Source organism: Apis florea, unplaced genomic scaffold, assembly GCF_048593485.1.
Source record: "Apis florea isolate Af1SG1 unplaced genomic scaffold, ASM4859348v1 contig_3683_pilon, whole genome shotgun sequence".
NCBI classification, from domain to species: Eukaryota; Metazoa; Arthropoda; class Insecta; order Hymenoptera; family Apidae; genus Apis; species Apis florea.
The window spans coordinates 33426-58071 of record NW_028256803.1 but is presented as its reverse complement, the minus strand read 5'-3'; the positions used below and the strand labels follow the sequence as shown (position 1 = coordinate 58071).

Below are 24646 nucleotides of genomic sequence, written 5' to 3'. Positions count from 1 at the left end.
ATACACTGTTCAGAGACCTTAATAGAACATCCACAAACTGGAGATTCAAATAACAGAGGTTCTACTTGTTTCTCAATAGCATCGATCGTGTTTGCAACGTGCACGTGAACTACCATACTCATATCACCTGGCTTTTTATAGATTCTATTTATTTTGCAAGAATAAAAGCCAATATTTCTACCTTGTATTTGACAATAATGTCTGCAAGATATCATGTATGCACTTTAAAAATGCATTTAAATATCATTTTTTCATTGCTTAATTTAAAATGTTATTCAAAAATAAATATTATAGTAGAAAAATATGTATCACATTTCTTTAATTTTTATAAAAAATGAAAAATTGAAGAGTCTATCAATCAATTTCATCATCAGAATAATATTTGTCATGTATTTATTTGATTTTTAACATTATATAGATATATTCTTTGTTATAGCAATAATTATATGGTTTTTAATTATATATCTTCTTCAAAAGTTTAGACTTAATTTATTGAAGACTTGTATCTTTGACCCTAAAAGGTTGTTCCCATTTCTAACTAGGTCATATTAACCTTTTCACGCTTGATGTTGCGTATACGCAATATTATATACTACAAATATTTATTAGTCAAACAATTTATTTTTTTATTATTAACATGAATTCAGTGAAATGAGATTCAGAAATAATGCATTTTTAAAGTTAATAAATAATGAAAACGATCATCTTTTCACAGATGGAAAAGAGTTCAATTTTAAAAAGGTTAAAGTATTAAATTTTTTTAATTAAAATGGGATACGAAAATGAAAATCGACAAAAATAAAATCAATAAAATATATCGTGCTTTTTTCGTGTGGTCTTGATATGAAAATTTAAATAAACGAAACAAACCAAACACAACAACAAAAATAACGAAAAATCGAATATCCTTTGCACTACAATTATGCAAGTTATTGATTAACAATTTAATTTTCCAATGCAAATTTTTTTTTGAATCATATATCAAACGAATTCGTGATGTAAATACATTTTAGTTTTTTTTTATAAAAATTTTAAACAAATAATAGAATAATGGAATAATACAAATAACGAACGTTGCAAATACTAATTACGTCATAAATTGATTAAATCATAAAAATATTCAATATCCCAATTGCAAAGAAAATTCATTTATATATATTATAAATATATTCATTTTTTCAAAATAGCATGGATTTGATTAAAAATTTTTCTCATTGAATATTTATCAGTTTAATAATTATTAATACAGGTAAATTTAAAATAGACTTATACGATCTTCAAAATTTGAGCCATTTATAAATTAATCACTTAATCCTATAAATCATATATCCTTAAAAAAAGAAATTGATTAATTTGACTTTTGAAATTGACTAGTTTAATACAAGCATTTCTTAATCTTTTACTGGCTATATTTAAAATTTCATCCAACTAGTTTATACTAGTTTATATTTCAACAAGCTTTACTTTTCAAAGCTATTCATAACTTGAATGAATTTTCATATTTTCGCAATCAACAATGGATCTATGTAGAAATATTCGTATTGAATTAACATTTTCAATATGTGAGAAATATAATTTCAATAAAACTTTAATCGAATGAAATTAAATTTCAAATTAGTTCTGCATACAATGAATAATAATAATACATATACCTCATAAATCAAGAGAATAAATTTGATATATAATGTATATAAACATTCGCATAGATTCGCGGTAGCCATAACACGATTGAATATTCATATTTTCATAACACAATAACACATCTATGCTCACTTATTTCTATTAAATTAATATCTCTAATTATTTTATACGTTGAAACTTCGATCGATTTGAAATCAAATTTCAAATTTAACTCTCCACGGTATAAATAATAACAGATGCAATACAGCAATATAACAAATATTTGCAACCACACCCAGCACCATCCAACGAAATTTCCACTTTCCCAAACCATCGAAAAAGGGGTGCACCAAAAACCAGAGACAAGGAAACCAATTTCCCCGCAACAGGCGGTTTAAAAAGTAGCTCGAGCCTCGCTGTTCTCCAAACGAGGGTTAATAACAGAACCATTGTTTGCATCCTACCACTATGCCCAACCACCAAAAGGGTTTCCCGTTTTTTCCTTTCTTTCCATTTTACATACGACCGCTGAACGAGTGTTAAATCACGATAGTATGCGTTTACAGGCTTCCACATGACGCCGAAGCTCAGCAAGATCTTTCCGGAATCCTGTTTGCTGATCGTTGTCGGCGTCGTGGTTGGTGTCCTACTGTTCCAGGCGAGCAGTGTCCACGTGTCGCCTCTCACCCCCGACACGTTCTTCCTCTACATGCTGCCTCCCATTATTCTGGATGCTGGATACTTCATGCCGAACCGACTGTTCTTCGACCATCTGGGAACGATACTTCTGTTCGCCGTCGTTGGGACTATATTTAACACGTTGTCGATAGGTTGGTAAAAATGGATTGTACACACCTTGAATGTGTATGCATGATTTTATTTCAATATTGACGAGAAATGGAATGTGTTTTATTTTAATAATTTATGATCATAAGAGGAGGAATTATTTTTGATGGAAAATTAGAAATATAAATTTTATTTTTGCTCCATAATTTCTTTCATTCTCGTTCATCTTTTATATTTGAAAATTAAAATAATCTATTCTAAAATTGAGTAACCTCACCTGAATTGGTTCATCAATGATTCAATGTTAATTATCAGGTAACGAATGCAAGAATAAATCCTCTCTTTTTTTTAATTTTTTTTCCTTCTAGGAATAATAATTTTAGTTGGATTGATCTTTTTTTTTTTTTATTTTTAATCTCCTCTTTGAAAAAACGAGTGGATGAGTTAAAAAGATCATGGATGCGAATGTTCTTTTCGAATATAAATCGAGATAAATTGCTCTTTTAAAAAGTAGTAGTTAGACTTTTTTTTTAAAAGAAGTCTCGTTGAAAATGTAAATTTTCTCATTTTCTTTACTTTGTATTTAGCTTCATAATAATATCTCCCTTTTGGATACTTTTGCAACTTTTACTTTATTTAGCTTTTCTTTCCTTTGTGTTACTTTCGTAGAAATGCATGATGAAGAGTGATTCTGAAAATTGCTCGTGAGATTATTGATGCTGGTCCAGGAACACTTCTTTCTCGAACATAAGCAGCTTTTGATGCGATAGAATCGCGCGAGTGCACTTTACAGAGCTAATTAGTTCTCGTAATGGAATAAAACATTCGTTCTTGATTAAATGGTAAAGTCTGTCAACACTTCACTAACAGCATCGTGTATTTTCACGTCATCTGAATGATTTACGGGAATTTTAACAAAATAGGGAAATCAGTAGTAACAAATTCTTTTATATCTACGCTCTTTTTATCCAGATCAAAAATTTATTTAAAATGCATTTGATATTATAAAAGTAGTTTCGAGGCAATTAAATCATGCAATTCGATAAATCTTTCCAGTATCAAATTCGATAGAATATTTTAAAATTTAATTCCATTTATTTCGCAAATAAAATATATTTTTTCGTATTATTATTATTATTATTATTATTTGTTAGCTGTCTCTTCAGAATAAAATAAAAACTTGATAAAATAATTCTCACTTTCAATCAATTATGCGTGTACGCATCTTACACGAATACACATATTTGTTTATACTCATTTTTTTTTAATTTACAATCTTCTTGAATCCCCTTCAGGAAAATTGCATAGGAAATTTTAGGCTATATTTGGCTAATCATTTGTTATTTCAAAGTTTAAACATATTAATATCAAGGAGTTAAATCACAATTAATAAAAAAATGCAATCATCACTTCATTTAATACATATTTTACATATGTTGTATAATATTAAACATATATTCATCTATCATGATTTTCACAATAAAAATAAAAAGAAGACTTCTTAATAAGAATTTATAAATTTAAAAAATCAAATTTATATTGAAAATTCAACGTAATTAAACGTAAATCTTAATTTTTTATTTAAATTCAACCACCTTTCCATCATAAATCATATCTAACGTAATAGATTATATAGAAAAATTCGCAATGCACACGATACTCGTGGTTCGACTCAATATCCGATTATTTTCTATATTTGAAGTTACTTAAGTCGATCACTTTCGTACGTCAATATCTTCGCAAAGTTTAGTCGGTCGGTGTTTCGTAATCACCCAATATACAAAGAGTCCCACATCTAGATCTGTATCGAGAGTGAAAACGGACGTCGAACTGCCCACGCAATTTCTGTTTGTGGCACGTGTCGTTCACGAAACGGCGCTTCATCGTTACGAAACATTTCTCTTACACGAGAGGACGATGATGTCCGCGATAATTAAAGACTCCACGTAGTTGGTAAGATCTCTTACGATATTATTATTATCGGTGAATTAATCATCGAAATATTTTATAGTGACGATTTTTATTCTGTCGATTTATTGATTCATCGATTCAATGAAATCGATACGTGGACTTCTTGTTTAGAATTTGTTATATTATATAGAGCCAGATATGATTCATGAGTGGAATAGAAGAAGGATGATTGATAGGTTAAGAATATGATGTGAAAATATTTAATATAAAAAAAGAAGTAACACTCACGTTTAATACGTTTTATTATAAATTAAAATATAAATCATTATGGAATTTATTTCATCATTCGTTCGCTGAAACTTCGTCAAAGATAAAATAGATGGTTTTAATTATCGAGGAATTAAAATCATTGGTGGATTAAGAATAGAAATGAGAATATAGTTTATTATAAATTAGAATAATTATACTATATATCATATCGTATTCATCGTTACAGAATTCATTGTTCATTTTCTGTTACCGATAGACAAGAAGAAACCAATCAAGGAGAAAATTGGAAATAAACCACTGAATCAAATCGAAAAAGTATAAATATAACTGATATGAGAATCGAAATAGAAACATATCTTTGTAACTATTTTAATAATCAAAAAAGAACTAGTTTATAAGAATAAAATTTTATTCTATTTTTGTGATCGTCTCGTAACATTTTGCTAGTAAATTGTGTTTTAGTTTTTGTCATTAATGATCGCTACTTTTAGAAAAGATAGTAGATTGCACGCCCTCTTACATGTCAAAAATAATATGAAGATATAACGATAATATAACACGACAGTATACGAAGTATGTACGTAAATGTACAACATATATAATATTTCTAGTCTGTGAAAATTAAAATATAAATTAAAGAAGAAGAAAAAAAGACTCGGTCAAACGATAAATAATTAAAATAAAAATTTCGATTTTAAGTTTGATGAATATTGGTAGTCTTGTTAATAATAAAGTTTCGTTTAGATTAATCAAGTTCTTCGAATTCAATAGATTAGCGAATTGAAGTGAACTAAATACAAGTTTTAATTCAAGTTTGAATTCGTACAAATCAAGTTATTTGATCGAAGTCGTTTCAAATAGAGATAACCCAGTAACTTCGAATAATGAATGTGTATAATGTGTATAATAATGGTATTAAAAAAAAGTATTCAATATTATAAACTCTATTATAATGAGAAACATTGTTAAACGTAATAAACTTTTAAACAATTAACGAATGAACTGTTAAAAGTTTGAAATAACTTTTTGTATCAACTTGTTGTTCGACAACAATTATACGATACAATTATTCTTTGTGCATTATAATACGTTGAACGAATATCTCTTCCTGTTCGGAATTATCGTGTTCTCTACAATTTTAATCCCGTTTAAAAAGAGGGAATAATATGTCCATTAAACAATTTTTTTCAAAAAAAAAAAAAATAAATATATTTAAAACGCAAACATGTGAACATCTGTTATTGGCTCAAATCCAATTTTATCGAAAATTAATGGAATAATCTATAAAGTACTTAACATTCATAATTTAAAGCGGTTAAACGAGCTTACGAATGAAATATTTAACCAAATTATTGAAAATCCAACAACTTGCGTTTTGATCTTTTAATGAACAGTTTCTAAATTTTCAATAACTGTATTTCAATCGCATTTAATCGCATTTAATTTCAATTAAGTTAAATATTGAACGGGTAAATGTTGATTAAATAAAAATTTTTATATTTTTCTTTCTTTTTTTCTTACTCATAAGTATTGTTTTAAATTGTTCATAGGTGCTTCGTTGTGGGTGTTGGGTAAGAGTGGTCTTTTCGGATTCGAAACACCACTTCTGCAAATGTTCCTGTTCTCCGCGTTGATCAGCGCAGTTGATCCTGTCGCCGTGTTAGCTGTCTTCGAAGAAATCCACGTGAACGAAATCTTGTACATCGTTGTCTTTGGGGAGAGCTTATTGAACGACGCTGTCACCGTGGTAAGTATTGCTTATGCGCGATTTAAGCCCTCTTAATGCGTTCTAGGAAACTCTAGACTTTTTTTAAATATAGTTCAGTGATTATTCAAAAAAGAGATTGGAAAAAAAGAAAGATAGAAGAAATATTTTTTTAAAAATATCGTAATTAAAGAAATGAACAAAAATACTTGTTAAAAATATTAATATCCTAAACGATGTTTCTCTTAACGCTCGATTAATTTCGATTGAATCATTCTGTCGTTCGATCATTTATATTTACAGTTCGCTTAAAATTAACCCAAAATAAATGGATTCATAGAATCGAAAGTGCCCCATTTATCCCTCCATATTGGAATAAATAATTATACGCTTAAATATATACAGAAAATGATACAGAGCATGAGTTCTAATCAAATTATTCGACGAATAATAAAGTTGAAATTATTATTAGAACGAATTCAAATCTCAGTCCAAATTAGATAATCTTCGATCTGCCAATAACGATTATTATATTACATCAAATTGTACGATTTCCTTGTCCGTGAGACACATCTCCACGATCCCATTGCAGTCAGAAGAATTTCTAATTAACTTCGCGAAATCTCTTAATCTCATTGGAACAGCTTAATAAGTTACGGTTGTTTAATGACACACAGGTGCTGTACCATATGTTCGAGGCTTACAACGAGATAGGGCCGGCGGAAATACTTTATACGGACGTGCTTTCGGGATTGGCTTCGTTCTTCGTGGTGGCGATCGGTGGCACGATAATAGGGGTGATATGGGGCTTTGGTACCGGTTTCGTTACAAGGTTCACCCATCAGGTTCGCGTGATCGAGCCCATCTTCATATTCGTCATGGCCTACCTGGCCTACCTGAACGCCGAGATCTTTCATATGTCCAGCATATTGGCGTGAGTAAATTGATCCTCTTCTGGTGAATGCTTTAGAGATTCTCTAAGTTCAATGATCATTCGATAATTGGTATATTGTGACTTTGAATGGGTTTTTAAGGGTGTGGTTTCTAATGTGTGAAACTTGTGAGTTTTAAAGGAGTTTGCAAAGTGGGAATCATTGTTTTTCTGATTGGAAACTTTCGAAATTCAAATGGAAATTTTTAATTCTATCAAAAGGATGATTGTTATTAATAGTTGGTTGATTAGAAAATCTCTTTGAATTCTAGAGATTAAAATTTTTTAAATAATGTTTCTTAGAAAAAAGAAAAAGAAGAGAGAAAAATGATAGTTTTGAATTTCGAAAGTTTTAGACTCGAGAAAATTAAATTAAGACTCTAAATTATACATGTACATTATTTTAAAATTCTTATTTTACAAGGGGATGATTCTCTTGTTAATTAATTCAAAAGTAGGGAAAGCAGCAAAGAGAAAATCACGATATATTTGAATATTACAAAAGAGGGTTGGAAATCAAAACAGATTGTTTAAAGGAATAAGGAAATATTTATAAAACTGAAATTTTATTTCAGTTAATTGAGAAGATTTTTAGATTGAATTATTTCCATTTCCATATTTTAATTTTTAAAAATAATGATTATAAATTTTTTCGAAGAATTTCTCTCATTCAATTTACAAATTTCCAACTTCATATTTAAATATTTTTTGTAATAAAAGCTTGTAATTAGTATTGTTTGGAAACTTTGATGACACTTTGGTGCAAATTATTTAGAGAAAACTACACGAACAACAAACAAGTATACTTTCGTAATAACTATTAAATACAATTAAGAAAGAATCTAATAAGTAGTTATTTTTATATTAAAATAGAAACTTTCTCAATATTCCCATGTGATTTAAATAACAAACAAAAATAATAATATATCTCGAAGCAATAACTGGTAAACTTATACCAGTGAAAGTTAATTGTGCGGTCAATCTCGTACAGGTAATAAAACACAAAACTCCAGAAAACCAGTTCATCAACGAAACAACTCTGTAACATATGCAAATTTCCCTTGTTTACATCGATAAACCGAAAATGCCCTGCACGTGGCCACCGCGACCTAGAAATGTGCAACACGAGTGTGCCAATTCACTTCTCTCGACACGCTCTCGGCCGGCAATAAATTCCAAAAAGGACCTCCCAGCTCTCACGCGAATCGTTACATATATATAGCATATTCGATGAAACCTCGCCATATTACCTCGTCATCCAAGGGCGAGACGATTCATCGATACACTTTTAATCAATCCCCTGAAACCGTTCTTTAAACGACGAAACGAAACTTCAAAGTTTTTTCCTCATATTTTTTTCCTTTTTCCTTTTTCTTTCTTCTTCTTCTTTTTTCTTTTTTCTTTTTTTTTTCTTTTTTTTCATTATCAAATCCTTGAACCGTGTCGTGGAAAGAAGAAAAAGGTTAAAGGGAAGCCCCACTCTTTTCGTGATCGTCGATTTACTCGATAACTCGCCCAAGGCTGAGTCTTTATTAAAAAGAAGAAAAAAAAAGAAGGAGCAAGAGAGGAAGGAAAGTAACAGATCGTCGTTATAAATGTTCGAAAGCCTTACGATAGCAGCACGATTCTCGTTAAGTCTATTATTTACACGTTTCCTGGGGAAGTTGGTAGCGATGATCGATCCCGATGCAAAGTACGCCCTGTGTAATAACTGTTCAAATATGCTTAACCCGTAATCGCTGCTTCTTGCTCGGCTATCGTGATTTTTTTTTTATACGATTAAACAGTGCCATGTGTTCGATTGACGAACAAAAGGATTTTAAATAAAGAGAGGGAAGGATGAGTGTGATGTAATTATAGCGGAACGGATGATTTATTTGTTTTAAGAGCTTAAGATATGTGCAATATTTGGACAACGAAGAGATATCGATCGTTAAATGGAAGATATTGTACTTTTAATTTATACTTTATACATGTGTTTACAGTTGCTCTTAAAAGTAAAGTAGAACGCAGTAAAACGCGATACTTTTATAATGCGAAAAATTGAGTTACTGTTCTATAACGAGATTAAGGAAAATTTGGAAAATAAATATAAAAGTAAATTTTTTTTTTAAGAAGATACATTGTCAAATAAAGAATAGACAAATTCTTGAAAAAAAAAAATTGAAGAAAATTCGATTGATGAAGAAATGAGACTAACATCCAAAAAATGAAATATAATCCTAAATAAAATTTTAATAATATAAATTTAATAATATGCTCGAATAATTTCGCAAATTCAGACTGAATCAAATGAATGATTTTCAAATATTAATATCTTTAGAAGTGTGTGGAAATTTTGGAATTAATTTCATCAGAAATTTTTGAGAATATTAATTCAGAAATATACGATACAAAATCGAAAAGAATTCAATTATCTCTTATTATTTCTAGAAGGATCGAAAATTAGAATAAATATTAAAAGATATGAATGTAAGATATTTTTGTTATGATGAAGATGTTTAACTCAAGTCACGTTTCACATTTTATCCCTACTCTACTTGGAGTTCGTACTTAGTTATTTTAGAAACTGTTCAAAATTTGACTACATTTTCATATCTTTATTAAGATTTACGTGTATATTATATACGTTCTTATGAAATAAATTAATGAACTCTATTTTAAAAGATTGTATTTTATATATTAACGAAAGTAGAGAGCTCGATGTAAATTTTAAAAAACTAAAAACTAAATTTTATTCTATTCTTTATTTCATCTTTCTCTAATAACAACATTTAACAATAATAATCCTAATCTTACTCATAAGAGTTCGCAAATTATATCTATTTAATGTCCATATTTTCATTAATTCATATTAACTCGAACCACAAGAACGAAGATGAGAGTTGATTCCATCATTTAATAACAAAAATTACTCTAAATTTAATTCATTACATCCACAATCAAATTTTACACACAAAATTTAATTAAATCAGACTTACGTAAATTTCCTTGCAAGATAATGTAAGACGTACGAAGATTTTCACGACTGACTAGACACTATATACGCCAATTTCCCTCAAGAGATTAAATCCCTATCAAATTTCCTCTCGCCACACATTAACAAGTGAATCATGGATGGATCTAAACCTGGATCCAAATAGTAGTCTCCAGTCAGACAAATGTACGCACAAATTTCCAGTACATATGTGTACAACAGTCGCATCCATATCGTAAATCGAATAGACGCCTCTAGCCACCGATTTCGTAAACCCTCGGATCGTACGTTCGAATTAATTTCAGCGACGTTTACGAAACGTACTGACTACGATCGATACACGAACTCTGTAGCCTCGAATACCACCCTCGCGCCATATTCGTCCCCTTTGTGTCGTCCACCTCTCCCCCCATCGATTAACCGTGACCTCTCCTTTGTCACAGGATCACCTTCTGCGGCATCACCATGAAGAATTACGTGGAGGCGAATATATCGCACAAGTCGCACACCACGGTCAAATACACGATGAAAATGCTGTCGAGCAGCTCGGAAACCATCATATTTATGTTCCTCGGGGTGGCGACCGTGAACAACCACCACGATTGGAACACGTGGTTCGTCGTCATGACCATCGTCTTCTGCTCGATCTATCGCATCGTCGGTGAGTATGCCAGCCCCCTCAAGGTTGAGGGTGTGGAATCATCAATTGTCGCGCACATTGTCATACAAAGAATCCGTGACAGTAATCGGTTTCACGTGTGTCCAATCGACGCGTCAAACTGGACGATACGAAACTGGATTAAGAGGGATAGGTCTTGTTAATGGTATCAAGAGATAAGGGGGGAGTCTTAAGGTTTAAACCGATTCATGGCTTATCGCGTGTCACTTACTTAGCGAAACCGTTACGCGATCGTGCCAAGAATAGGCGTTTCTTGCGCTTTGGTATTTGCCTTTTTGCCGGATAACGAGGCGGGATGATGCCGGCAAACTTGGCACGTGCCGCCCCGGGCATTGTTTCGTGTCGTTTCGGATAATTTGGATAAGCAGAAGGGGTGAAGATTAAGTAGTTCGGTTGGGATCCAGTTGTTGTTTTGCGAGGATGATTGCTTTACCGTTTTGGCGATATTAGCCTCTTAATTCTGTTGAAGTTGAATGAGAGCGATTTTGAGAGACGATAGTAATTTCTGAGATGGTTTTTGCGAAGAGTATTGGTGATAATTTGGTGCCATGATGTATTCGACGTATGAATTTGTCATCAATATTCTATCAATAAGTTTATACAGGATGGCTAATTTCCATTTAGATGGTATACTTATTTAATATAATCCTGAGATATTGATGAAGTAATGATTTTCAAGACGAAAACTTTTTAAAAATTGTTGGATTTATTGTAATTTTTTTGCGAATTTGTATATATAGTATATACAAGATATTCGCAATTCCATTATAAATGCAACTTATATTATTTTTCTTAATAACTACTTTTAAAATTTGAGTAAATTTATATAAATTTATATTACACATAGTATAATATCATAATAAGTTTATTATTGTAAGGAATTTGCTTTATAAAGTACAACAATTAATTGCATAAAAGTTTATAATACTGTATCCAACTTATTTTTTTAGAAAGAATTTCTATTTTTATGATATAACGAGAGAAACGTATAAAATCAAACGTAATATTACAAAGGTAAAATTTTATGTACTCTGCAACAAAAGAATTAAAAAATAAAGTGGATTAAACAACGAAAAAGCAAAGAAGATGAAAAACTTTCTGAAAATTAAATTTTTGCATTAATTCCGATCTTTTGATGGATATTTCAGTTGTACTTTTCTATTTCTATTCTATTTAATTATTTAAATAATCAATGTCGAGATTGACATTCGTCATTAAAATGAACGAAAAGAATAGTCTTGAGAAAACTCGAACTTTTCTAATCTATCTTCTCGGTTAAATCGTGAAATATCTGGAAATACTCTTAACAAGATTCGTCTAGCTTCTTCCGCAACCACCAGTTTACATCAGGGCTTACTGTCACGGGCTTATGGCTTCCTGTTCCATCGACGGTTTATCGCTAAATCGCTGGCCACTAGCTGCACTTAAAAAATTCATCGTCATCCCTATAGTAGTCTGAAAATATCCTACTTTTTTCAGATCCGGATATTTCATTTTTTTTCTTTTTTTCTTTTCTTTTTTTTTTTTTTTTTTTTTTTTTTTTTGCGAAATAGGAATCGCGATTAACTATAGCCTTTCGTTGTCAGATTAAAACAACGATTAACTTCAATTTTTCACTGTCACATAAAGAATAAAAACTGACATTTTTCGTGAATAAAAATTTCCTCTTTTTACAAAGGAAATTATTTTTCTTTATAGAAAGATAAACGACAGATTTTTTATTGCAACATAAAAAAAATGTAATTAAAAAATTATTGTGAGTGGATTTTTTACAAATGAATGAATTTCTGTAAAAAAAAATCTTTTTTACTATTTCATAAAAAGTTGAAAATGTTAATTATCAAAATATCTTTTTCTTTAGAAAAAAGTTTACAACAATTTTTTCAGAAATTGAAATTATCAATTGTTGCAAACAGAAATGTTTCTTTTTACAAAAGAACAATTTACAATCAATCACAGTTTTCCAGTTTTACACGTGAAAGAGGAAACCTAATAATATTTATTGCAAACAGAGATAGAACCCAGAAATAAATCTGTGGTCAGATGACAAAGCCTGATATGTCATGTTTTGCTAACTTTTATAGTACAGCAACTTTAAAGTTTGTTCAACTATGAAAAATCACAATGTTTCTCAAATATAGAATCTGTCCTTTTTACTTTTTCTTTTTTTAAACTACGTGCTATCTTTGACAAACTAACATATATTATAAATATACATGGAATGGTATATATATATATATATCTCAATTAAAAAAAAATAAGATAGATGTATATCATGTATATCAAATTTTGGCATTTGACTGCGGAAATAGTGGCTAGATTTCATGTAACATGCTGTTTGTAGAGGGTTAAACGCGCTGACTTGGATTGAAATGGATTTTCAGGCGTGATCTTCTTGACAGCGTTGGCTAATCAATTCCGACTGCACAAGCTGAACAAGGTGGAGAAATTCGTGATGTCTTACGGTGGTTTGCGAGGTGCCGTAGCATTTGCTCTGGTCTTACTGATCGATCCGAAACACGTGTCTTTACAACCGATGTTCGTCACTACCACGATCGCAGTCATTTATTTCACAGTATTCATACAGGTAAGGATGCAATAATATTTGTAAATTGTTTAATTAACTAATTTCGAAGCGTGATAACAGAAGAGAAAATTAAATGTTATATTGTCAGATAACTTTCGTTGTGAAAAGTATTGTTGAATCAGTTGAAAAATGTCAATATTAATTTTAATACAATATAATTTGATTTAAATTTTGATTTAACAAAATTCAATTTCTTTTTACTTTTTTCTTCATATATCTTCCAAAATATATTAGAAATATAACTAATAGTTAAACTAATAGTCTTCGATATTTTATATATAAATTACGAATAGTTAAATAAATTACGAATTATAAAATTAAAATCTGGAGATCCATCATTTTGATAAGTTTCTTAATTCTACCATATCTTATACTAATATTTTTAATATTTTTACATATACTTTGATTCAACGATTCTTCAAACTTAACATCAATCGATTTTACAACGCACATATATATATATATATATATATATATATATATATGGTGTTAGTTTTAATATATATTATTATATACCATACATCTGAAAATGTCTCCAGATATCAGTTGAATAAGTATTATTACAGTTGCGATATTAAATGACAAGGATGGAAGCCGAGCCACAAAGTTCGAGTCAACATTTCCTTGTATTTGAAGTGGTAGGATAACGTGGAAAACTTTTCAAGAGTATTTGCCTTAAAAGAAGACATTTAAGCAAATAGGAGAGATTTGTGCATTACGTTCTTTTCGTTTTCAAGCATTGTTACGTGTAATTCCCCATCGAGGATACAGAGATCGTTACGTTTCCTTTTACGTACGCCATTATAACTTCACGGTTGCTCTTTACGTTTTTCATTTGCATTATTCCCAATACATACGTAGAATTGTTTCGTGCACAACACTGGTTGTTTAAACCAATAAGGTTCAACGTGGTATAAACTTCCTTCCGCAATAGTGAAAAGTTTAAATTAAACTTGATCGTAATGATGCGCGATACCCTTCTCTTCTTCCAGTCGGTTCACGAAGATACGTGAAAAAATAACAATAAACGAGATCCTCCCTCTCGATTCAACGAGGGAATGACACGATAACGGAGAACATCCCCTTTTTCTCTAAATCAACATTTCTCTCTCCGGGAGCTCGTTGTTCGCGGCAAGTAAACTTTGAGAAATGTTGATTCAGACTCGAAGAACCATTCATTGGCTCGGCCGGTTTGGCGAAACTATTCTTACGAATTTTCTCAATTTCCTCGATTCTAATATGGCTGCCGACATCGATACGTGGAGTTCACGTGATTCGAAAGTTTGTCGCGAATAAATGAATTTTTCGAAGACTCTAAAGAGATTTCGGTATTAATTATTATTAAGGATGGTTTAAAAGGTTCGAAAGTTAAATTAAAAGGGTTTCAAAGTTCAAGATGGTGTCCTTTAATGTCTCTTCTATCAATTTTTGATTCGTTCGCGGAATTAAATAGCAGTTTGAACGAAGCGGGGGTACATTTTTAAATTGAAGCTAAACGATTCAACGATTCTTTTTTGCAAGTAATTTTTAACTATTGGTACAATTAAAATACGATTTAACGAAGTGCAATATAATTATTTTATAAATGTAAATTATATCACGTGTTATGATATTCATATTTACTATCACTTATCACGTTAAATATTAATAATACGTATAAAAGATTCATTGCCAAAAAGCATAAAATTACAATATCCATAAAACTTGCAAGTTTTAAAAAATTTCAACATCTTTTATTTTATTTGGTAAAATTGAAAAATAAAATTAAAATCTTCGATAGCCGAAAACAGTTCATACGTGATAAACCAAAAAATTCTGTTCAGATGAAAAATAATGATGCCCGAGAGAGATCACAACTCTCGTTAAACTAAACGGCTATCTATATTAAAAAAAAAAAAAAAAAAAAAAAAAAAATAGCAAACGCATAAAACAATATATCGGACGTTACACAAATCGATATTGGATTTGATCACTGCTCGTGAAAACTAGTTAATAATGTTTCATAAAAGGCTACCAACGATGCACAGGAATATACCAGGAACCTGTTATCACAGTTCATGCTACTATGGTTGTACACGTTAGCCGAGAAATACGCGAACATTTACTACTTGTCATTTTGTCATCGTAGACAACTACGATCGAAGTCTCCCTCGACTCGTACGATTTTACGACGATCTTCGAACATTGCAAACATACTGTTCTATATAATATAATTTTCTATCGTAATATGAAATAACGTTTACGCGTGGACAGATTCTTTCCTCTTTTATTCTCGCTTCATTATGACGTATAACTGGATAAGAGATGGATATACTCGCCTGGTGTTTCCATCAAATTTTTTTTTTTTTTTATTGTCGCAGATGACACGATTTCGAAGGATATTCGAATATTTTATTGCGATATCTTCAATTCTTTTATACATCAGCGGGTTCGAAAACAAACACTTTGTTTTCCTAGTAAATTGATGAAAAAGTTATGTTCCGATTTTTGATTCCGATAACAAACAAATGGATGATGTATTATTCTGTATGATAAATTTTACAAGGATAATATTTATTCGCGAAATATAGTATTTTCGTTTGAACTTAGAAATTATTGTAGATTAAACAATTATAGTAATTGAATGATAAAATTCCTTAAAATATATCGTATCCTAAAAATATATTATGGGTAATATACATTTACAAATTACAAAATAAATCTCGATTTGATAGAACGTTTTCATTCAAAGTTAATTGATAAAATTATTAATATATAATATGCATAAATAAAAACAACTTATTTTTAAATCATAATTTCACAATACAAAATTCACAATAAATCATTTCCAAATCTGGATAAATAACTACATTAAATCGATCAACTTTTCCACCAATTTCTAACAACACAGAAGGTATCACAGAAAGGGTTAAGCCGAAAGAGAATCTTAAAAAAAGAGACCTTTCAAAGTAATATAACAAAAATTTTTTTAATCGATTCACCAATAAAGAAAATAATCGAGGTAGTCTGTTTAAGTGTGTGCACCCTGTGTACACGTATAAGTAGCCGGCTTAGAGAGTGCAGCAGCGCAGCTCCATTGCGATTGACGTGAAAATAATAAACCGTTCGAATGGCGACGTCCCTCTTCCGGCGCGATTACTCGCTTCAATCCTCTGCAAAAGGCGCGCCGTGATTTTTTGTTAACTGCGTTATAAATACGCAATCAGCGATGACCTTTCTTTATGCCGACACTATCGATTCCCCCGGCTCTATTTTAAATGTGTACTACTAGCGCGGATATTGTGCGCGCCATAGATGCATGAAATCGTAGTTTTATTTGAATAGCGTGCATCGAGATATATAGACCGATTCCCATCGAATTGGTATATATGCAAGTACTTTATTCCGATCGTTCCCCGATCACGGAAGGGATAAAAAAGTTTGAAAGGTGAAAGGTAGAAAAGGATTATTAGAAAGGAAGATATTCAGAGTTAATAAAAAACTTGAAGGAGATTAATTTCATATTCCATATTCAATTTTCGATTCGATTTAATTGGTATTCGTTATTAAAAGATATCGGGCAGGTGAATTGCATTAAGAAATAATTTGTTACGAATGATTATTAATACAAAGAGTATAAATGTTAAGGGATGGAAATTTATTGCAGTTTATTGATAATGTCTCTTGCACAAATGGTTTCTCGTTTTAATTTCGTTCTGGCTCCTTTGTCGAGGAATTAAATCGAATCTAAGAAAAAAAATATGCACGGAGCAAATAGAGTACGAATGTAATTTGACTGCAAAGGATTAAAGCAAAAAAAAAAAAAAAAAAAAGAAAGAAAAAGAAGAAGAGGATGAAAAAAGATTCTACTTTTATCGTAAAGGCGCGTCCTGTTTGTTAAGGAACTGCTGGCTCTGAAGTTCCATTAAAAAACACTATCGACCAATCGATTGGAAACTCGATATCGACACCAGGCTTCGTGATATCTGATCGATCGTAATAATTTGATAACTTGAAATACTAAAATTTTAAACTCTAAGCCTTAGAGTTTAAAAAAACATCAGTAAAATATTGTATTGTTAAATAAAAATTAAATAAGAAAAAATTAAAAACTCTTGATTCTTAATTAATCTAAATAATTAAAATTAAAATTTTAATTTGAGAAATTAATTTATTAATTAAATCGAAATCAATTTTCTTTAAAATTTTTATTACAAACAATCTTCTTTCTTTTTAAATAATAATAAATACGAGCGTTAATATGGAACACGAATATAAATCGCAAATAGAGAAAATGACAAGATGATTATTATTAATAGAGTCTTGTTCCGAAACAAAACGAAGCAAAACGAATTCTCTGCTCGTCGTAAGAATATTATACTGTTTCGTTAAATAGTTATAAATTAATTTGTAAAATGTGATTGTAAAAAATTGTAAATATAAATCTATTATGTATTAGTCGGATGCAATATTTTTTTTTGTTTTTATAATAATAGAAAATAATATCGATTGCAAAAGAGGAAAAAATAATAAAACTGGATGCACAAATATCGATAATATGCAAATATTACGATTTAAATATGATTAAAATAAATTCATAAACTGAACAATTTATTTATTTTGGCAAAATCAATTTATTTTTGTTTTATTTTATTATGTGGATAGATTCATAAATGAGCATATAAATTTGTCGATAAATAACAATTTCGATTTCTATTTTCTTGAGAGGTTACAATAAGAGACAGGGGATACAATAATGTATCGAAAGTGTTGAGTACACAAAGTTTCATGAAGCTATAATGTATCAATTTCGTTGAAAAAATAGCGAGGGCCATTTGAACTCCACCCTGACAATTAAAGGTTAAATATCACTGGCCTACAGAAACGTGGGCAAATTTGAATACCCTTTAATCTATTATTAGCATCATATTACGAATGGGGATTCTTTTCAATTTTTTATACACATAATTAAAGTATATATGATTTATATTTATATATTTACAATTTTTTACAATCACAGTAATAAATTAATTTATACGAAAGTAAATAATAATAATTAATAATAACAATAACAATAATATATAAATTAATAGTAATAATAATTTATAACTATTTAACGAAATAATATAATATTCTTACGACGAGGAAAGAGAAACACCGTCCGTTTTGCTCCGTGTCCGGAATACGACTGCGTTAAATCGATATTTTAGTTTTCAATGATAATCGAATGTTATCATTTTCTGTTCGTATTCGTATCGCGATTTATATTCGTATTCCATATTATAGTTATTAACGCTCGTATTTATTATTATTTAAAACAAAGGAGGATTATTTATAATAAAAACTTAAGGAAATTGTAAAGAATTTAAAAAAATTAATTTCAATTTAATTAATAAGTTAAATTTAATAAATTTTCATTACAGTTAAATATAAACAATATAATATAATATAAATAACAAAACGAAATCTTTTTAATTTGATCTAATAAAAAATATTAATAAAAATAATTAAACATAATATCATAATAACCATTCCTTATAAATAATAATTTACGATAATTTAAAATTACTATCGTTCTTTTTTTGAATCGCAAGATAAAATCTCTAAAACTTTATATTGATCTAATAATAAAAAATACAATAAAAGTAATCTCTTCTCATACATATATAATAATAATTTTCTTATATCAACTTCTTCCTTAATTGTAATAATGCACCTATACACTATAATAATATGCTTAAAAAATTATTTTAATCCAACGCGACGAAAACAATAAAACCAATATATATCAAAACTACCACCCCCTTCTACAATTCATCCTCCTACAATTTCCTCGCGTATAATTCAATATTACTTCTTATCAATCGCAATTACCACTTACAATTTCTCTGTTGAAAGTTGAAACATCCGCTACTATAAAAAACATCCGTTTCCAGGGAATCACGATCAAGCCCCTCGTAAAGATCCTGAATGTGAAACGAGCCGAAAAGAAGAAGCCGACCATGAACGAAAGGATCCACGAAAGGGTACGTGCCTCATTGTCTTCGTTCTACGAACTGTTTGCCTACGATGATCTTCGCGTTCGTTCGTAACGAGGCATAACTTCAACGTCGCTTCGCTCGTTTCGATCCATCTGTAAAATAAAAATGTACCGAATAGGGGATGGTTTAAGTCGTGGAAGAAAAAAGAATGGTGCACGAAGAATGGTGAAGCTGAATGTATAAATTGTAGGGAACGCGTGGTTATACGCCCTTATCGTTCGCGCAAATATTAAAAAAGAAAAGAAAAAAGAAAGAGCAGCGAACTACGATACGCGGGAAAATCAATAATCGTTCGTCGCTCAGTATGGGAGAAGATTGCACTGATTTTCACTGGAAACCACTAAATGAACGTGTCGTAGGAAAAAGAACAATGGGTCTAAAGTAGATAAAAACCGTGTTGCATCGCGAATTCGAACGTTTCGAGTCATTTGCGCGTGGTGTGCACGTGTGTATACGTTGATAAAAGGATAAGGGAAATAATGTGCTTGATGAAATCGGCTGAGTAAAGGAAAATGGCGTCTACGTTTGCAGATAATAGACCACGTGATGGCTGGGATCGAGGACATTTTGGGCAAGCATGGCAATTACCACGTTCGGGATAAGTATGTATTATTTCGTGTTTTACGATCGATAGTATTTCGAAATGGATTTCCTCTAACGTTTTCGACTTCTTCATGGAATGATTCGTCTTATTTGATGAAAAACACTAGGGAGGTTTATCGATTTTTCGTCTCTCCCCTAATAGGATGACTCACGAGTCGTTCGAGATGTTAGGTGGGATGCAGATGATTCTGATCGCTGGTTTATTTGATCGTAAATTATTTATTACCGTTTCGCGTCTAAGAAAGTATTTGGATTTTTACGATCTATATATTTTAAAGATAAAAATTTCTACTTAATAAAGTATCCCTAAAATTTTGTTCCTTTAAACGATCTTTCAAATCTATAACTCGATTTAACTATATTTGCTTTAATTTAATATATCTTCTAAAATTTAAAAAAAAAGAATATGGTTTATTTATTTTAATATCTATAAATTTTTAATGTCTTTCATAAAAAAATTCATTAGTTTTGATAAAAGATGCATATTTCAATATATATCTTTTAAAAATAATAAATATAAAGAAATATAAGACGAATTTATTTTGAATTATTAAAGAATCAAATGAACAGATAAATATACTAAAAAATCGAGAAAAGTTTCAAGAGAGAAAAAAGAAAGCTTCCATATTTGTGAAAGAAGGAAAGAGATTAATCTTGTTACTTAGCGATAATACCCAATCCTAACAGTTCTAACAGTGACAACAAAAATTAAGAGAGCTTAAATAGAAGCTTCTTTTTTATCCATTTTCATATTTAATTTGGCATCCATCAATTATCATCTTAATCACTTTCTCCAAAATCTTAACACAAAGAATAAAACTATTTTTATACCATAACATTTTTCTTCGTTTCTTTTCTTGTCCCGTTTTACAGATTCAAACGGTTCGATAATAAATTTATTCGCCCGTATCTGGTGAGGAATCACTACGGTGCCGAGCCGAAAATATTGGAAACGTATTCGAAACTCGCTATGAAAGACGCTCTGGATTACATCAGGAGGAACGCGTCCACCATCGGCAATATCAGTGGAACTGAAAGCATGTCCGCTATATTCCGCAACTATAGCAACACGGGACAATTCAATGGAAGGTAGAATTTTCTATTCCTTCTTTTTCGCATCATCTTCTCTTCGCTTCAATCCCGCCTCATTGAATCATCTCTTTCGTATTTGACCTGTTTATTTCCACAATAAGGAACTCGAAGAATGCTTCTTTAATCGTAACAGACGTAGAACAAAACCGATAGAACCACAGTGAAAATATGTATTAATTATCAGCGGAAGTTGGCTAACAAAAAGTTTTCCGTCTGAAATCGTAGCTGGGACGGTGTCCTTTGAGCTCGATATTCGCAGTTCAGTGCTTTGTTTCCTTTAATTTAGTGTCACGGAAGATTGAACGGAAGGGAGATTGGCGATGATGTTAAATATACCGGGTGAATCATTGGGATATTTATAGGTTTTTTTAAGAGAAAAATTCTTTTACGATACGATAAAAAAGATCGCGATATATATGCTTTGTATGATGCAATAATATAATTCCCCGTGTTTAAAAAAAATTCAGAAAAATTTTATCCTATATATTTTTATTTTGCTCATCATTTATTTTATTTAAATTATTTCAAATATTAATATTCAAATTCTACGTTTAATTACAATGACAATTAAAATAAATTTATTCTTGTATAAATAACTTTATTCAAACAAGAAGAAAAGATAAGGAATTTTCATTGTAAAAACTTCTATTTCTATCGTTTTCTAAATTTATTATAAATCTGAATTGAAGACACAATTAAAATAAATTCCTATTTTATAATAAAAAGAAGGCAATCTATAAATCTTAAAATTAGTCGAAAACGAAAAGATATAATATCAATTCTAAATTATAATTAAGACACGATTAAAATAAATTTTTCAAAATAAACTTGGGAAAAAAGTTAAGCCATAAATCTTAAATATAAAGAAGATCGAAAGGATACGATCCAATAGTTTCATCCGATTCAACGTCCCGCGTAGTACATTCACCCGGTTTACAAGTTGCTTTGGGAGTGTCGATGCTCCATGACTCACCCTATATACACACTGGCCAAGGAGCATAACCGAAGATAAGTCTGCATTGTATCTCGATTGAACAGCGAACCCTCCTCGAAAGCAGCGAGTATCGATCTTCAAGTGGCAGCCCGTCATAAAAATGCAGTCTCATTCTTTCTCCTTCCAGTCCAAGTTGCAGCCAGCTCGAAGCGGGCTGGAATATTGATCTCCAAGAATTGGAGTACAACCCTTCCAAGAAGGACTTGACGGACGCCAGGATCCACCACCTATTGGCCGAAGAACTTTGCAAGCCGTACAAGAGGGTAAGAAACCCCACTTTGCTGAGCACGAGAATTTTACGTGTATTGTATTGTGTATGCACGGCCCTGAAAACTTTTGCTGATCGCGATTCTCCTTCGAACGACATTCTGTCACTGCTTTAAATTTCATCCATCAATTTTACACTTTAATTATCCTTATATGAACCTCTCATAAAATGATCGAATCATTTTTGATTGATCCTTTTGCAATTTATATCGTAAAAATAAATTTGTAATCTCTTTTTGTTTCGAATAATTATGTTTAAACGTATTTTTGTTAGAAGTCAAAATTCGTAATTTGTTATAATATTTTTTAGAAAATATAATTTTGAATATAATAAGTAAATTTAAAAGCATGATTCTTATAGCAGTTGTTTTGAACGGTTCATATAAGAGAAACGGCTTGAATTAAATCTGTAACTCTCGAAATGTGGAGTACATTAAAAAAAAAAAAACGTTATATCGAATTTTCATCAAATGAAATTTTGATTAGCACTCGATCAACCGAACTCCTGTCGATTGAATCCATTCATCGAAACGTGAAATTTCTATTATTTGAACGAAAAATTGTAACTAATGAAAAGAATAACTGAATTTCCTTCATTCTCTGTCCCTCGACAGGTTCGATGAAATCGAGTTTTATTATAAATGCACATACTTTTCAATTCTTATAAAGGAATTGACAATTGACGTTTGATTTCATTTTTATTGTATCAAAAAAAAAAAAAGATTTAATTTGTCAAATTTGAGTTGCTCATGCAGGGCACTTGAAAGATGAACGATTAATCATTAAGGGACTTTCGAAGCGCCTTGGATTATAAAATTACACTATGCTTCTTCAATGTTGAATATGTATGTAGCTCGTAAACTTGTTGTACGTCTGTAACAAAAAAACCCCTGCATATACGAAAGAACAAAGGCAAATCAGGTTTATAACGTTTCTCTACAGCATGGAACAAAACTGTTGCAGCATCGGCGTTTAAGCTACAGCCGACACGCGGTGAACGATCGCGACCTGTCAACCCAAGTCAATTACAAAATGCACATGAACATAAGACGGATGATGGGAGAGCACAAGCATCGTCACAAGCGCAGTAAAAAATTGCTCAAAGTAAGAATGTTCCTCGCGTAAAAAATGAACAATGACATGTGTCGAATTCCTCGTTGAATCGACGAATTACTATGATTTGCAATTAAAATAACTTTACCTTTACCCTCCACCAATCCTGTGTAGGATGGTAAGCAGAATCACGTGAGTTTCCCGGAGTTCCAGCAAAACGGATCAACCAAGTTGTTCACTCAAGGTAAATTGGCAAAAGGGATATCGATGAGCCCTCCTCACCGATCAAAAGGTTCTTTTCGTTTGAATACGTGAACTTTTATTACTCGTAGATTACATCAACGGTGTCCTGTACGAGCTGGAAAACGGAGATACTTCAAAGCCTTCGAGCAAGGAGGACTGGGACTCTGCGATTACCTTCACGGCTCGCACTTCCGGTGAGAAGAGATGATTTTCTTCTTTTTCTCCTTTTTTTTTCCCCTCCCTTCTTAATTTTCTCTCTTTCTATCTCTCTTTTTAATTTCAACGAAGCTTTCGTTCAGTTGTTAGAAAAGTTAAGGAAGTTCTGGACAAATTATCTCCAGTCGTGTGGATTCTTTTGAGAAATTAGCTCCAGGAAAGGATAATTCAGAGTTTCCTGTCGAAGCGTTTCTTTGAATGTAAAACGGGATGAAAGGGGTAGAGCTAATTTTTGGCTCGATTCACAGTTATAATTTTCTCGACGCTCAATTTCCATAGATTCGTTGAACGTGAATACAGATGGCCACCACGGCGTCACCACCACTACCTCAATGGATACCATAAATACCGACGATCCGGATATGAAATTAGGACGCGACGGTGAGTTTATCGTGGTCGATGATAGTCGGAGGATTTTTTATATTAAATTTAAAAATGACTTAAAAATCTCTTTCAATGATATAAAAAGTAAATATTCTTCGATTATTTAATATTATAAGAAAGGAATAAAAGGAATAATTGAAAATTAAATATATAAGTTATTGGAAACGTCAATTTTTCCAATTTTTTTTCTTTTTATAACATAAAACTCTTCTGTATTAATTAATAAGAGTATATAAATTATTTGATAATAAAAAAATTTTCTTAGATTTCTAAAGTCTTTGATTTGTTAAATTTTATAGAGTTTGTTT

The 24646-nt window shown here is 30.7% G+C and overlaps 1 protein-coding gene across 9 annotated transcripts in view; it reads left to right on the top strand.

The window, feature by feature from the left end:
- Nhe2 (Na[+]/H[+] hydrogen exchanger 2) overlaps positions 1–24646 on the top strand; it is a 38747-nt gene that overhangs the window by 5285 nt on the left and 8816 nt on the right. For 6 of the 9 annotated variants that reach the window (XR_015294231.1, XM_086914522.1, XM_086914524.1 and 3 more), the window contains 13 exons: positions 2187–2450; positions 6138–6334; positions 6970–7226; positions 10644–10861; positions 13264–13466; positions 19382–19471; positions 20018–20088; positions 20963–21178; positions 22303–22438; positions 23385–23546; positions 23670–23739; positions 23828–23932; positions 24234–24335. Coding sequence is in view for 8 of the 9 variants with exons in the window: in XM_086914522.1 (XP_086770648.1) it covers positions 2187–2450; positions 6138–6334; positions 6970–7226; positions 10644–10861; positions 13264–13466; positions 19382–19471; positions 20018–20088; positions 20963–21178; positions 22303–22438; positions 23385–23546; positions 23670–23739; positions 23828–23932; positions 24234–24335 (2091 nt within the window). In the remaining variant the exon portion in view is untranslated. Of the gene's footprint in view, positions 1–2186; positions 2451–6137; positions 6335–6969; positions 7227–10643; positions 10862–13263; positions 13467–19381; positions 19472–20017; positions 20089–20962; positions 21179–22302; positions 22439–23384; positions 23547–23669; positions 23740–23827; positions 23933–24037; positions 24336–24646 lie in introns of those variants that run through there. The other 3 variants (XM_086914525.1, XM_086914528.1, XM_086914529.1) reach the window with 2 other exon arrangements.